General features: G+C 46.0%; 2 protein-coding genes and 1 long non-coding RNA gene across 4 annotated transcripts in view; 1 reads left to right on the forward strand and 2 right to left on the reverse strand.

Annotated features, from left to right (window-relative positions):
* The window catches only part of LOC119397008 (ecdysone 20-monooxygenase), a 38,894-nt gene extending 36,045 nt beyond the window's left edge, over positions 1 to 2,849 (reverse strand). The window contains exon 1 of the mRNA XM_037664424.2: positions 2,370 to 2,849. Coding sequence (XP_037520352.1) covers positions 2,370 to 2,514 — 145 coding nt within the window. The 5' untranslated portion in view covers positions 2,515 to 2,849. The remainder of the gene's footprint in view (positions 1 to 2,369) is intronic.
* LOC119397010 (uncharacterized) lies at positions 1,167 to 15,790 on the forward strand. Its single transcript, XR_005184524.2, has 4 exons — positions 1,167 to 1,254; positions 10,682 to 10,879; positions 15,067 to 15,160; positions 15,250 to 15,790. It is a non-coding gene; the product is annotated as an uncharacterized LOC119397010 (long non-coding RNA).
* LOC119397007 (arfGAP with SH3 domain, ANK repeat and PH domain-containing protein) overlaps positions 5,607 to 16,653 on the reverse strand; it is a 108,004-nt gene continuing 96,957 nt past the window's right edge. For both annotated transcript variants that reach the window (XM_037664420.2, XM_037664422.2), the window contains 2 exons: positions 11,019 to 11,063; positions 5,607 to 8,458 (listed from right to left, as the gene is read on the reverse strand). In XM_037664420.2, the coding sequence (XP_037520348.1) occupies positions 8,237 to 8,458; positions 11,019 to 11,063 (267 nt within the window). In that variant the 3' untranslated portion in view covers positions 5,607 to 8,236. The remainder of the gene's footprint in view (positions 8,459 to 11,018; positions 11,064 to 16,653) is intronic.

The following is a 16,653-nucleotide window of genomic DNA, read 5'->3' on the forward strand; positions in this document are numbered from 1 at the left end:
GGAAATTGTACACATATCCGAGACTCTCAGGACTTTGATTCCTGGTAACTGCTGCTGTAAGACTGCCTAGTTTTTCTAGAAACAGGTCGATACACAAAGGCGCAATGCACGACCCGATAGACAGGCCCTTGTTCTGACAGTATAAGCATAAAAAGTTACTTGGACATAAGTGCATTCGAGATAACGTTGCATCAAATTGAGGAAATTTCACAAGCTTAAAGGGGCTCTGCAACGCTTTTCTAAGTAGCCATGGAATGGCTTCACTAAAGGAGCTTAATGTCTCACCAATCGACCACCGCAAAAATTTGTGCAATCCGTCCAGTACGAGCAGAGTTACAAGGATTCGTCGCACGCTGTAATTGCTTTCTCTCTTCTCTTGTCCCGACGAACGCGCTGGAAGTTAAACAGGGAGGGATGGCACGGGGGAAAAAAATACGTCACGCGCGCCTCGTGACCTTGAGCACTTTCCTTTTTTTTTTTTTTTTTTCGAACGGCTGGCGTACTTTCAGTGCGATCGCGCGCGCGCGCGGGCAAGTGGCGGCCTTCCGCGGCGGCCGCAGTGACTACCGAGCGCGCCATGTTCAAATCAGCCAATGGCATATGGAACATGAGTCAATGACGCAATGTGATATTGAGTAAATAGCATCACTCGTCGAGAGAAGAGGAAGCGATTTTTAGCTGACTTTGAGAATTTATTGTAAATCCCAGGCCGTGTGCTGCGCTATGACGTTTGGCTCGCGTGTTCTCGGGAGCCTCGACTACCGATCGGCAGCGTTTTCTGACCATTCTGAAAAAGTGTTAAAACTGCTCGGTTTTAAGATCAATCTCACCCGTGCCCTAGATTCTTTAAGCGATCTTTATTAAGAACCGTTGAAATGAATCAATGAAAGTATCTAGTACACTCTAATGTACTAGAACACTGTACTCTAATGAAAGCGATGTGCTCCAATGTTGCACGACCATCTTGTTTTTGCCTGCCGCAACAGGCGAAAGTTAAATAAACGGGAAAGGCTGTGCACCCAGCGAAAAAGCAGTATACACGTTATTATTCATCGGTATGCATAAAAAATATTCGTTATTCTTGCTTAAAAGCAAATGTTTAGTCAATATTTCACACATACTCTCGAGCCCAGGCTTGTTAAACACGGCCCTTTGCAAAGAAGGAAGCTTTTTAATACGCTGGCTCCTTCAAGGAGCTCCTTAAGATAAGGAGGCATGAAGGGCTCCTCACGTAAGGTAAGGGAATGGTCTGAGGTAAGGAGCGTTTCAGAATAAGCCTAGGTCCGTTTCTTTCGCTCGATGTCAACTAGGATACCTGCTACCCCTGTTCGACCCCTCACCCATTCTTTAAGGTTACTACAATTATTTTTCGTTCTGTTGCACGCTGTGTGGTCCTCAGCTTTTTCTCTAGCATGCTTTGTTATCCTCCCTGTTTCGGCCACATATATTAGAGTTGACAGTAATGACAGATTTCCTTCCATTATATGGGAGTGCCTGCCGAATGCGCTCCAGCCCATTTTTATTCTTCGGTGAATTTCTTTTTCATGATTAGGCAGCTCTCCTGTTACTCGCCCTAGGTATCAATCAGTGTATGGTTTCCAGTTGTGAACTCCTTCATTATCTTTGTCTTCATATTCATTTTTAGGGCTACATCAACACTTTCCGGCTTAATTCCTCAATCATTTGTTGCAATTCATCGCCATTGTTACTGAAGAGTACCATGTCAGCTGCAAATCGTATGTTGTTGAGACGTTCTCTGTTGATTTTGATTCCTGCTTCTTCCCAGCGTATCCGTTTAAATACTTCTATGGATACAGTGAACAACATTGGGGACATTGTATCTCCTTGTATGACTCCTTTCTTTGGCGTAATTTTATCGCTTTTTTTTCTTGTGGAGAAGTCTTTGTAAGTGTTGGCTAAGGACTATTGACATAAGTTTTAAGCATTCCTTGTCGACTTACAGCTTCAAAGACTGCTAATATCTCTACGGAGTCGAATGCCTTTTCGTGGTCTATGGGGATTGCTTGTAGTATTCAGCAGCTTTCTCCTTCACCCGATTGGTCACATGAATGTGATCCATCGCAGAATAACCTTTCCTGAGACCGGCTTGTTCTCTACGTCGGTTGAAGTCTAGTGTTTGATCTCTTATCCTGTTCGGAATTACCTTTGAAAATCCGAAAGTAAGCTGATGGGCACCGCACCCACACATAGTAAGTACCCACGCAAGACCGGTTGAGATAAATTAGCGCAAATAAGTACCCACGCACGACCGGTTGAGATAAATTAGCGCAAATAAAAATAAGGGACAACGCAACGAAGGAGACGTGGGCTAATCCATCTAGCCCAACGAGAGAGACAAAAGCGCCTACCCCATCTCGCGTACTGCCAGCTCGTCCCGATGAAAGGCATCGATGGCTTGGGGCCCGGGATGTGGTGGAAGGCGGCCGCAGTGGCTCCCAGCGACACGGCCTCCGAGCCGACGCTCCGCGCGAGGGCCCGCGCGGCTCGCTTCATCTCCGCGCTGATGCCATGCGCCGCCACCCGTAGTGGGTACTTTTGTTTCTCGCGCCCAACTCGCGGCACCACTACGGTAAGATGGAAGGCGGCCACTGCGATGCGCGCACTTCCTAGTAAACACAGCGCCTCTCCTGGCGGCCGTTGTTGTCCGCGGGCTTTTGTGTTCCTTTATCGGAGGAGGAGGAGCCGTATCGTGCGCTCTTCATCATCGTGCGGTGTACTTGGCGGCCGCCACTCAACTGGCCCAAGGCCAAAGGTCACTGAACAGTCGCCCCCCGCGCGTAACCACACATCGCTTGCGAATGCGCTGCTCGAATGCGCTGCGGTGCTGACATTTTGCGCCACTACTACGCAGTGGACCATTGTGAGCACCTGCAGCCACAGTAGTAGTCTCTGACGGGCGATCGGGATCTCCCTGCCGCATCTCACGCAAACGAGTCAGTCGCGGTCGCTTGCGTCGTCGTCGCGGCAGATAATCGCATGCTTTCGAAGCTTGGCATTTGAAAGAATAAATACAGGCCTCTGTGTACGTCGGCCAAAATGCCAGAAATGTTGCAGAGTGCAGTGCATTCAGCTTAATGCGAACCATGTTGTACAGGTCCAATAAATACATTCCTTATAACCAAGAGATGACGATGCCTCTGCACTTTCTACTCGCGATTGTAGACTGTGCAATGAATAATGTCAATAATGTGATATATTTGGCATCTTCGTACACCGCGAAACTACAAATCAAAATAAACTTCAAAAGGATCTGTGTTGCCTTTGCTCAACTGTACGTTTTCCACCAAGTCATGGGTGTCCACACCAGATTTGATTAGTTATCTGGATATGAACTTACGAGCTTAGTTTGACAACAAATTTGTATGCCTGCATGGTCAATTTCCGTGCTTTTAATGAAACATTTCCATTCTATTTGAAAGATTTGGCGCAAGGTTACAAACGAGGCGAGTGTCTGTGCATGTCTTCTTCCGAAAAATAAAATCAGTTGGCACTCTCCTTTCTTTTTTGTTCTAGCCTTGCTGCAAAAGAGATGAGAAGTCATCCATTTGCCCTCAAGCCTACCTTTGAAGCTTGGGTCATTATCTGCAGACATATTATCGGAGGGCCGCTTATCGCACTAGCTGACACAATTTATATCCGTACAGGCTGCCATTGCGAAGCTTTGCCTTGGCAGCTCCTGCCTAAACTGTTTTGGCAAGTTTTGACAGCTAAATCAGATTTTTATTTATGCGGCAGACTTTTTCTCTTCTTACAACGCAAACACTGAAAGCTTTCTCAAAGCGAAACACCAATTTTAAAAAGTACACCTGTTTGAACATCTGAAGTGAACAAAGTCACTTAGACACCATGAAGTAATTTGTGTAAAGGACCTTTGCCAGGACCTGTGGAAATAATATGGTGATTTCAAGGGACCCCTGTAAACATATGGGCGCTCTTACCAACAAAATAATGGAATGTTTTGTGATTCAAATTGAGAGTTGTAAATTTTGTAGCTCATTTCTTTTTCTGAACAACCTCTGTAAATAGAATGAGGCTGTAATCAAAAGTCTGCAGATTTAACTTTTCTTAACCACATCAAATGTATGCAGTGGTTACACGTTATGCCTGTGCTCCGTGCACATTTAAATGCAGAGATGAAGCTGCCGACACTAGGGCACAGGGTCTGAATGGTACAGAGAATTTGCAACATATGTAAGCCATGGTCTGTCATGTTTGTCTCCTGTTACGATCTTGCTCCTGGTTATACCGCTCTTTTTTTCTCCTTTTGGTTGTTTTTCATTGGTTGCTAGACCATTCCCCCCTATGTGCACGTGCACAATATTCAGTCATCTATGTCACATGGTACAGCCCTTCCAGGTGAATCGCTTGATTTATTGAATATCTAAGTGCCCAATAAGACTTCACAAATAAATTTTACTATTGCTCTGATGTTAAATGAAAAGCGATTAAAGCAAGTTGAATGAAGTAGTAAGGGGTAGTTTAATATAGATGCATCAAAGCAGGGAAGGGAAATTTTACCACTGACCTCTTTGCCAAGGGTTGACACTTGAATGGCTATCAGCAGCGGGAGTAAAGGTGGATATCTCATAGTGAGCTTGTGGAGCCATCTGGTTAAGGAAGTCGCACAGGGTTTTGTGAAGTGCGCACCAGAGGGACTGCAGGAGCACCTTGGCACTGCCACCCGGCAGTCCATGCACATGTACTGCCAGGTGGAATGTAGTCCCATAAGATCACTGCGACATTTTAAGCTGCTGCTAATTTCAGGAAGGAAAGAATAGACAAAATGACTAGCCAGTTCTTAGAGCAGCTGCGCTGGGGAGAATGATTGGAGCAGAACATCATAATGACACAACCACACCAACGCAACTGCACATAACTTGCTGGAGTGCAAGTGGTTTTTCTAGGAATGAACACTAGAGGCAGTAGAAATAAGAGCGTGTGCCTCTTCAGTGCTCTGCAGCAGCTAGTGCTCCTTACTCAAAAGAAAGCGCATGATTCACAGAACACAAAAGCGCTTTCCATTCTGAAGCATGCTATACTAACCAACCTAATCAACTTTTAGCCACTGAGGTGTACAGTGCCCTATTGTTAATTTGACCATAGGCGTGCGCAGAGGGGGAGCAGGGGGGGCGTCCCCCCCCCCCCCCCCAGTCACCTAAGAAGATGGGGGCGCAAAGTCTGCCCCATACATTTACTTAATGGGGGGCACCGCGAAGAACCTTCAACCCCCCTGAAGGGGAACCCTGTGCACGCCTATGAATTTGACTCAATAGAAGCTGCGACAAATCTCAGCATATTTTGAAGGCTAATATGTACTACTTATAAACTAGTTTGCCAGTGTGCTAAGTGAAAATTACTTTGGCTTCAGTTAATGAAATTGTGGGATTTCACATACTGAAACCATGCAACGAGAGGCTCTGCATTTGGCTTACCTCAAAGTGAACTTGATGCTGTTGAGCCGCAATTTGTCATCGTGGCAGGTGGCCTACAATTGCACGTGCCACAAGCTCCAGCCCTATGCACCCAGGCAACAAAAAGTGCAGTAAATCTGTGCACTCAACTAGTCTAGTAGGAAACGCAACACACACGAGCTTTTCCAGATTTATTGTAAATTCACAATTACATAGCATAGATCAGACAACACTCTTACGCTAACATTCAGCAGGGGCAGAAATAAAAAGCACATTTCAAGGACCAGATTCATGTGGACTCGCACACACACGCACAGTACTGAATGTAAGGAAACACTGAGCTGTGGTTTGGCATCACAGCTCCCTGAAGCAGCAGGACAATTAAGTGCCACACAGGCTGTTCACATCAAATGTATACAAATGCCTTGCAGTGAAAAAGTGCAAACCTTCAAGTTCTCTCTCACAGGAGTTAACACAGGGTTTTTATGTACAAGCCCCTCACTAGGTGTGCATATATAAAATCAGTTTGGCAGTAGCATTCATTGTATGATATATATTATATATGAGGAAAACAACATGCCACATACATCTTCAGACTAGAATGTTTCATACTTGTACTTGCATCACAGCTTTTAACAAGTCATCACTTGCACTACAATTGGAAAGTGTTATAGAGAAAAAAAAATGGTAAAAGTGAACTTGGTTAGTGACCCGACAGCTTACTAGTGCTCAACCTTAACACTGAGCTAGCTTAAGCAAATTTTCGGCTTGCTTGAAACAAGCAGTAAGGCTGCAACACATGCGCCTGCCATGAAAAAGCAGCAGCAGCAGCTCTTAATAAAGCTTCCAACCGCAATGCTCCAAAAACTCAATTGCCTTGCTATGCAGACAGATCAAGAGTACAAATAATATTAAGTTCAGAGCTCACAGATGGACTTATAAATCTTGCAATGAACAAAGTACATAAACCCACTACTACAGCTGTTTTTCCTTTGGCCCTTCTGCAGCCAGTGGGGGGGTATCAATAACAAGTGTGCACTCAACCTTGCTAAGTATGACATTTCTTTGACGACAAATGCACTGGCTCTGCAGTAAAATCTCACTGATCAGAACAGTGCTAATCTTGTAACAACCATTCTTTTTTTTGTGCAACTGATGAAAAGCACAACTTTTAGGACCTGAGGAGCGCTGATGCAAAATCAAGCACAGAACTACACTCCCACTTGTTAAGTTATCTGCCACATGAATACAACAATCGTTCTCACATGTGCCTTAAGAATTCTGAATGCACTAACTCTGTTGTAAAGGCAAGATTTCCATGCTAAGAAGGCAGTGAAGGTGCGAGGAGAAGGGAGCACAATACACAACAACATCTAGTCTGCTACCCTGTACAGGCCTCCTTGAGCAGTTTATTATACAGAACCGCTACGATTCCTTGGCACAACCTTCACAGTGCCAACACTATGTACACTATGCTTTGTTCTTGAGTGTTGTTGGCACAAAAACATGCGTTGTTTCATGCTGCTTGTATAACATGGCGAGATTGTGGCCACTTTTATCATTACATTTACTGTATTGAACACTTACAAAGAACATATTTCTCACAGCTCGGTGTTTGTCTAAAAGTGACTTCAAGATAGAAAGCAATTCTCAAAGACAAATGCAGTTTACATAATGATATTCCAAAGATGGCAGAACACACACTTTTCAAAGTGTGCCCACCGATACCTGTGTTGTCTATTAACCACTGCCGTCATTGCTATAGGTACTCTTGTCATTACACCAGCCTGAGAACAAATGTGTCGCGATGTCAAGGTGTACACCAACCTAAAAAGACTGGCAGTGGTTTACAAATGTAACACATAAGCCCAATGCATCTAAGTAACCTTGCGAAATCTTTATCAACTGCAATAAAAGGTCGAAGGCATTTTACGACCACGTGCTCATCTGCAAAGTGTGCAGTTACGAGTAAGTGCTCTGTGCATGCATTCAAGCAATCACACGTCTGTTTTGGCCTTCCATTGAAGCACTCGGTGAGATGTTTCACTGAAGTGCGTTTTTGGATTGGCAGTAGCACTATTACTGCTCTGTGCAACTCACTGCCCGAGTGAGTGCCCCCGTGACAAAACACAGCCAAGTTGTGTGACACATTTGTAGCACGAACCACACATGTGGAGATGCAAGTATTTCTGCCACCTTGATCTTTAGAGTACGCTGTTTTTGTCTCGTGTGTGCTCAGGGCACTGAACTGATACACTGTTGATTTCTTTTTACTGTCAAGGCAACTGGCATGCCTCACAAAGTCGCAACGTATTTGGGGCTGCATCAACAAACCAAAACATTGGAGTAAGTCATAGAAATATTGACTGATGTGAAGCAATTAACCCAGAACAAAGATTCTTCAAATTTATCGTGCTGCAGATGGCGACACAGTGTCTCTCTGTGAGATGAAATGAGCAAACTTGGAAGTGTTAACAGCTCATCAATAAAAAATTGATAGATCTGTGTGTTTATATTATAGAAAATCTTTCACAATTACAGAAATGGCAGAAACAAGAATGTGCCTTTGGCATAATTGGCATTGAGGGTAAACTTTCTTTCGTGATCCAATTTGCTCAAGCTTTGCCACTGAGGCCCAGCACAGGGGCTCAGCTTTTCAAAATAATAAACCTCATTCATCACCAACATCACTAATTAGACACATGCAAAGCGGTGATGAAACAGGACAAAGGTGAACCTTTTACCAGTGTAGGCTGTAAGGGTAGTAGTATATACGCAAACATAGGCAGCCAGTGCCAATCTCACTAATCGGACAACATATGAACAAAACTGGTGGGGAAAACACCCCTGCGCTCGGGCTCCCCTTCAATCATTCCTTCCATCCACTGGTCATCCTCGGTGATCTCGCTGATGATGACGATGATTTCGCCTTCGCTGAACGACAGCTCATCTTGCTGGTCAGCACAACAGTCGTACAGCGCACGACACCGGCGTCTCACTTTGGCACTGGTGTGTTCACTGTGGCACTGCGTTGTTGCAAATGAGCAGCATTTAACAGCTGGGCAAGCTCATTAGGCGCAGTGAAGGCATTCTAATGATAATGCCTTGGTTCCTTCACAGTAGAAATACATAACGCAGCCTCACTCTGAACATGTCTATGTTTTGAGAACTACTTCAACTGCAGTGCCCTTCGAGACAGAATGCACTACTATTTCTTTGATATTGCACAAACGACACAATAAAAAGGTCTGGTTTATTTCCCACCAGTTGCAATGAGTGCACACGGGGCGGGAGAGGGGGGCAAGTCTGACACAGTTTCAACTTTGGATGAAACTGAATACCTGATTAATCCATACGTAGAGCCTAGTCTGCTAAACCTTTTTACACCCTTCAGCTGTGCTTGATACTTTGGATGCCCTTATGGCACTTGGCTGCGAAGTAAAGTGGTTTTAGGTAGGCAAGGGGATCTAAAATACTGGACGCTCAAAGCCTTTGCAGCCAGAATATTCGGGATTTTTTTTTGCTGTGATTTCAAGTCCCAAAAGGCATTCATTAGGCGTGTGCGAATAGTGAAATTTCATCTCAAATCGAATTCGAATTGAATAGTGCGAATAGTGGCCAAAAATGTCGAATATCGAATACAAAAGGTTTTACTTAAAATTGAACGGAAGGACAAAGAAATGAAATCTGCTCCTGTCCTCGAGCGCATAAGGCGGTGAGCAACTGTTACCAAAAGACTACAAAATGTCATGCAGAAACACAACTTGTTCCACATGACGTGGCTTCAGGCTCTCTCGCCATGATGTTACCATGTTCCGTGCAGAACAGAACATGCGCTCACTGAGCTACCCTTATTACTCTATCTTAATTACATGAAACTTGTATCACCAGTTACGTCAAGACAAAGGAAAAATCAGGGACGCTACGGCGTGGTGACGGCTGTATTACACACTTGTTTGGGAGGTTTTCTTATTTTTTTTCAGCTTTTTGGGTGCACAGGCATGTTGATAAAGAGCCGCCATTCCAGTCAGCAGTGGCACTCCAAACGTTCGAACGGCTAAGAGAGGGGGATACGGTAGCCAATTTTTTTCCCCCTATGGTCGCACAATACGGCTCATCTGACAACGGTAATGTTGTGCTTCATCGTCATGAGTGCTCTGGGCCCAAAAATCTTCGGGCGCCCGTTCACAGCAGCGCCTTAACTATGTGCTGGAACCATGGTAGTTTTTGAATGAGTGGTGCGGTGCGGCAGTGGCAACTGCACAGCGTGAACAAATTTTCTCACGGAAAGCCAATCACCAAGGGTTTTGTGGGCCAAAGTCGGAGATGTTTTATGGTGCTTGCAGCATACGCGAACGAACTATGCAAGAAGTCCACGACTTTCTTTCGGAAGCGAAGTTGTGAACGGCTTGACAGCTTTCTCGTGTCTTTTTTTTTTTTCTTTAAGTGCTGAAATGACATAATCCCCTTTGAAAAAAACATGCACTCGCTTTTGAACCAGGATATCGGGGAAAGTTTTAACGAAAGGCCTACTGTAATGAAGTTAGCATTAGTTTTGGCCATGGAGGAAGAAATAATTCTTGCTCTGTGGTTTTAGCCACCCCACCCTAACCAAGCTGCACCATTGGCCTTTGTCGCGTTTTATATATTCGTCCTGTCGAATTATTCGAACCTTTGAATACTAGCTATTTGAAAGTCAAATAGAATTATTCGATTCGAATTCGAAACTCGAATATTCACACGCCCCTAGCATTAATTGAAGTCGCCACTGATCCCTCGAGTGGGCTGATATGCTCGCAGTTGCTGCTACCCTAATTTATGCTGTTGGGTGCCATCTTTTCACAAGGTTTCACCGCTGGCACGAAATCTGTGGTCCTCTCCGACAGTCTCCAAGTGCGGAAAGCATGGCCTAAGAAGAATTTTGTGATGCTGATTCCCAAAATGTGGTGACGGATACAGGAGCCACTGACGTGGGCATGTGCTCCTCCGTTATACACGTGCATATTGACGTGTACAGACAGGTTTTCACAACTATTTCAGGCAGCTGTGGTGATGAGCCCTTGAAGCAAGGCAGAAAAAGTCAAGCATTCATTTTTTTCAGACTACCCAGGAGAGGTTTGTATCAGATTTTAAAAATTGTTGGCTCAAATTATTAATGCATAGTAATTTTCAAGAAAGCAAGGTGCTTGAAATGTTCCATAACAGTGAATATGAACAAGATGAGCCACAACATTTTCGTTCCCTTTCAGATCGCATTCAATCTGCCTTTTTCACGACGCCCCTGCACATGCGCTATCCCCTAGCAGAAAAGCCACGAAACCTCTCGTCATCTCGGAGGCTCTGCTTCTGGCAACACCGGTTGTCCCGGCCCCTACCAAAACGGCAGAGGGCAGCAGAGGAAAATGAGAAAGGCGGATTGGAAAATTACCTCCCAACCACATCGTGAGGTGAAAATGGTCCCAAACCACAGCATTAATTTTTCACAACATGCGCGGTAGCTTCTTTATTCATTTTGGGAGCTGAGCTTGAAACAAATTTTAGGACAGGAGCTCTGTTTGGGAACACGTCATGACTGCTTTCACATACCTGCTCATCACCCTGGCCATCCACAGGTTTCCTTGCAGGGGGCGTCTGTAATTGAAGCGAGAATGCCCATTCACATAATCATTACAGCAAGGAGTGAATGACAAGTGGCCTGCCATCACAAAAGTGCATGTACAGAAATCGCACGCTTCCTAGAGCCAGTGCCAGGAAGGAAAGAGTCTCCGTGCTGCAGTCAACGACGAGAAAAATTACTTCACTGCCGTGCACTGAGAACAAGCATGGGCAATATCAAGGGCATTTTGCCTGCTTCAACATCCACTAATGCTTGTGCTGTAGCACTAGTCCATCATTGTTAACCAATCTGAAAATTTGTGCAATGTAAACAGCCAAGTATGTATATGATATGTAATTTTTCTAACTGCCTGAATTAAGAATATACGTCTGTGTGTTCTGTCAACTCAGGGCCTTGCAATTCGCGGCTTAGAAAACATGTGACAATTTGTGGCAGCAGTGCTGCTTTGAATGGGGGCAAACATTGCTTGTGTGCGAGTTCACCCGAACACTTTTCCACTTGCTTTTCCCAACACCTAGTTAACAGGTAGTGCTACCATACCTGATGAGAATGCACAAATAAGTTTTAGGAGGTTACTATGGCTCCAGCCAAGTTTAAGAGAGCCCGAAGTGACAGTGTCGACGTGACAGTGTCACAAAGATGTGACAGTGAGCAGTGATGAGTGCATCGTTTCGTTTCGTTAGACGTCGTGTCTCTGTTCACCAGTGTGCCCGTAGCGCTAGCAGTGTCCTGCGCACGAGCAACTTTGAAGGAAGATAAACTCTTGGGCAAAAGAAGCTGCCTAAGCATCGACGAACTGTGTTGTCTACTGGAGTATTGCCTCAAGGGGACATACTTCAACGTCAACGGGATCTTCTACAGACAAGCCAGCGGGACCGCGATGGGGGCGGCGATCTCAGTTACAGCTGCGAACCTCACAATGGAGCACATAGAAGAAACGGCACTACGCTCCTTTATTGACAAGCCGAAAGTGTTTGTGAGGTACGTGGATGACTGCTTCTGCGTCATAAAGAAGACAGCCGCAGACAGCTTCCTCCAACATCTGAATTCCGTCGACCAGGCGATACAGTTCATGGTGGAGCGAGAGCGAGACGGGACGCTTCCGTTTCTCGATGTGGCAGTCGGACAGCAGGGCGAGCGCATGGCCTTCTCGGTGTACAGAAAGCCAACGCACACCGGCAGGTATTTGCATTTCACGTCCTGTCGTCCAACTGCCCACAAAGCTTCGGTAGTTTTGGCGCTCCTTTCACGTGCAAGAACAATCTGCACGTGGGAGGGGGAGAGAAAGAGAGAAGAGGAGAGAGTCGTCGCCGAGCTGCTAAAGAACAGATACACCGAAGCTTTCATTTGGCGAGTGTCACGCCGTGTGCCGAAAGACACGCTACGCAACCCCCCTCCCCCCTCCCCGGCCACCCCACCGGCCACAATGGAATCCAAGAAGCCAGCCCAGCGCACTGTCATACCATATGTGCCGGGCATCAGTGAAGAGCTCGCCAGGATTCTCAGAAAAGAGGGGGTCACGGTGATACACAAGCCAGTGTCGACGCTCACCCGCCTGCTACCGCGGCCAGAGGATCGACCCTCGAGGGAACAACACCAAGGCGTAGTGTACAGGGTGCAGTGTTCGGAATGCCCAGCTAGCTACATAGGCGAGAGCAAGTGCTTCCCAGAAAGAATGCGCCAACATAAGAACGATGTCAGGAAGATGGAAATGCAACGCAACGCTCTTGCAGAGCACTGTGAGAAGCACGACCATAAGATCGACTTCGACGGCGCTTCTGTTCTGGAAACAGAAAGGAATCTGGGAAGGAGGCTCTTGCTCGAGTCATGGCACATTCAAAACACACCAGCAAATCTGAACCGGCCCCTAGGAACAATGCCCTCGGTTTACGTTCACGGCCTCCGAAACGTGAGGGAAAGGGAAATCCGGAGCCGCGGGGAAACAAGTCGGGGAGAAGCTTCCATGAACAAACCAGTCACCCCCTGAGGAAGGGGCCGAATCGGTCTCGAAACGTTGGGCTCTCTTAAACTTGGCTGGAGCCATAGTAACCTCCTAAATATTCCACCCAGCCAGACAGATTTCTGTCAAAATGTTTACATTTAAGACAAATAAGTTTTGTGTTTACTTTCTTTTATGCCGCAGTGCAGTTGACCATTTGTGTTGTCTCGTTCTCTTCATCTGTATCCACGTCTGCACGCCTAACCTCTTTCATGACTATCCTACAGGGCACAGGAAACTACCGTAATGCACAGCTCCGAGTACACAATCTTAACCAAAAATAATGTTTTCCTTATACAGCCTACAGCTGCAATACAAGCTGCATGCGAGAAGAGAGGGAATAAATAAATAAATAAAGATGCTCAGAAATACATTGCAGCCTGCATACTGCAGAGCTACTGGCACGAGAAGTAATAGTTCACCACTTCAATCAGAGCATAAAAGTTGCAGGCCTTTCAGCTATGCACACTTTGGTGCCTCTTGGCAGTAACAGTGCCCTAGTACAGGAGCCTACTCTAGATGCTGGAATGGCTCCAGCCACAGATTGACCCAATGTTTTGGGACCCGTTCGGTCCCTTCCGTGGGGGTTGTCTGTATCAGCATTGGTCTTTGCTCCGCTCCTCCTTCCCATCATGTGGTGGTTGCTAGGGGTGTACTGGGTGTGACCCAAATAGAGGCCTACTTCCTGGGAAGGAAGCTTCTACTCGAAGAAGAAACAATGCTGCTTCCGCAAACAATACAGTCAAACCTTTAGTAAAGGCTTGACCGAACGAGACCAGAAACATCGAGGCCACCTAAAAACTGTGGCTGGAGTCATTTCCTCATCTACAGTTCTTTCACCCAGCCACAATATTCACATTTATAAGGGTATGGGACTGAGCTTGTTGCTATGGCTTCATGAAGGCAAGACACAGCGCACGGTCTCGTCTGTTCTCTCTGTGTCTTCATTTTTCATGCTGTTTTGCACTTTAGGATCACTACACAAGTGATTTTACTTTTACATGGTAAGGCATTGTAAGTGGAGCATGTTTTGAGGACATCGGCCACAAAAAAGAGTAACCAAAATCATACACTGTACATTGCTAGAGTCAGAGTCAGTATATTAACTCTATGACGCAAACCAACACGAATTGACCACAAAATACATGTGCTCGGCCGCCATTGTGTAATGGCGATGACAATGCACCTGACCCCTCTGACGGGAGTGCGCCGCGATCGTGGTTTCGGTTTTGTTCCTGTTGTCGTTTTCTTTTTTTTTCCCCCCCCCACTCCCCTTGCCTTTGCCCCTCTGACCATGGCTGAGGGGCCCCAAGCTCTTGTGTTGTTCTGTTCTGCTTTGTACTCCAGCTGGGAAGCTGAAGAACGGGGGGGGGGGGGGGGGGGGGGGGGGGGGGGGAATACAAAAGGACGCAATGGCTTGGGGGTCCAAGTTGTAAATCCCCCACTCTTTTTGTTGCTTTCTTTGCTGATAAAGGCCACACTACACCCACCCACAGGTTGGGGGAGAGAGGGGATACCGGCTTTATCCGCTGACCGGTCTTCTTCGTTTATCTCGTGCCCTCTGCGTCGCGATTTGCTTCGCGTCTTTGCTTCAGGAAGTGTTTTTTTTCATCTTTTTTGCTTTTTCTCGGTCGCCTGAATGCCCCACCAAGACTGCAGTGTTCATTTCGCAGAATCGCTAGCGTTGTTGATCATCGCGAAAGTTCGTCTTAACAGAAGAGTACAGTTGGGCGGTTCGTCTTAAATGAATTTTTTTTGCATTGAGTCTATGGGAAACCAAACAAATGGTCCCGTGTTGTTCGGTATCCGCCTCGTGCGCTGCTGCTTTGAAACGGACAGGTGGCGGCATCTACGGCAAACGTGGCAAAACACAGATGTGCCGGTGGCGCCGGCTCACGGTTCACCACTGCAAACTAGGTTAATCACCATGGCGGACCGCAGTGATAAACGGTCGAATAAGGCCACTTCTGTGTATTGTTGTGTTGGAGAGTGCCACAACAGCTATAAAAACACCGCAGGAAAGCTGCCAAAGGTGATATTCTACCGATTCCTTTGGAGGAAGTACGAAAATGACAGAAGAGGACAGTGGATCAGGGCTGTGCAACGAACAAGGTAAGCGGCCGTTCTCTTTGTTCTTCTCTGGTAGATTATTTTTATACGATATATTTCGTAATGTGATCAAATGTATTCCTTTCTTTTAGGCCGGAGAGGCAGCTGTGGCAGCCTGTGCGGGGCTGCCACAAACAAGAGCTCCGCTGCGATGCACCCTTCTTATCTGCCAATGATGTTTCCGTCGTGCGGCGGAAGAAGCAACGGCGTTTAACCGCGAAAATAAACAAATTAAGGCTCGCGATCCTACATTTAGAGAGCACTGAAACACAACCACAAAAACGCCCAAACCTATTGACAATGCACGACCACAGCAAGGGTCCCACCAGCGCAACGCTGCGCTCGCAGCTCGTCGGCTCGTCTGAGCGCTCCGCGAACAGCCCTGCGCGCTGCTACGCTAACGAAAAAACAATATGAAAAAGCAGAGAGAGGTTAACTAGCGACATTGCTGAGCGGTGGAAGCAAGAAGAGGTGTTGCATCGTCGGTGTGGCGTATTGTCGAGAGATGGCGCTAGTTTGTTTTTGCGCAACGAAATTGCAAACTTCATTCAAAATGCATGGGATCCTATGGGGGGTCGGGAGAGGGTACACCCGCCTTAGCCGAGCGGTGGCGCCACCATACCGATGCACGAGGCGGATAAGCGAGAATTCGTCTTAACCGAGTTCGTCTTAACGGGAGTTCACTGTATATATATATGTAGATTGTGAAGAAGCTGTCATCGCGGTTGCCGTAAGACAAATAGGAAAAGGATACACGCTTCTCAAAGGACTGTTTATTTGTCAACGTTTCGATCGGAGACTAATTTATCAAGGCAAAATTTACCAAGCTTCGACGCGCTTTTACAGCATCGTCCTCCATGCAGGTACAGCGACAAAAAATAAATAAATAAATAAATAAATAAATAAAAAATAAGAAATTTAGAAATGAAAAAAATCAGCAGCCAAAAGACCATAAATATACACTCTGACATAGAAAAAAGCACGTGCATCCTCGAAGAAAAAAAACAAGCAAAAAATATAGATGTCTATATAGATCATCTCGGTGGACACAATCAGTAAGTACATTGCTTTCGTACATTGTGAAGCCCCACCTCTCCGGCTCCCCCCCTCCTCATTCGTTCGTGACGCATAGTGAGGGGGTGAGGCTTCACAAGAAGGGATAAGCGCTTAAGAAAGGGGTCTATGCACTATAAGCTTCACAAGTTTAATATAAACAAATTATCACTGGGTAATACATGCACACAATACATGCGAAATGCTAAAAAACGCACGTTAGACAAAAACAAGAATTCCAAATATGATATCGTGAAATACGATGCAACGCCATTAAAAACAAAAGCTTTTTTTCACTCAATAATAGTTTTAGCGGCGTCACTTCAGTACGATCACGATCCATGCAATCGATGTGTCACAGTGAACGCATCATTTCACGGTTTGTAGACGATTACCTCGCACGGCGTTTCTCATTGCAAGGCGTTCGCGCATCGAGCGCGATA

This window comes from Rhipicephalus sanguineus, chromosome 6, assembly GCF_013339695.2.
Source record: "Rhipicephalus sanguineus isolate Rsan-2018 chromosome 6, BIME_Rsan_1.4, whole genome shotgun sequence".
In the NCBI taxonomy this organism is placed as follows: Eukaryota; Metazoa; Arthropoda; class Arachnida; order Ixodida; family Ixodidae; genus Rhipicephalus; species Rhipicephalus sanguineus.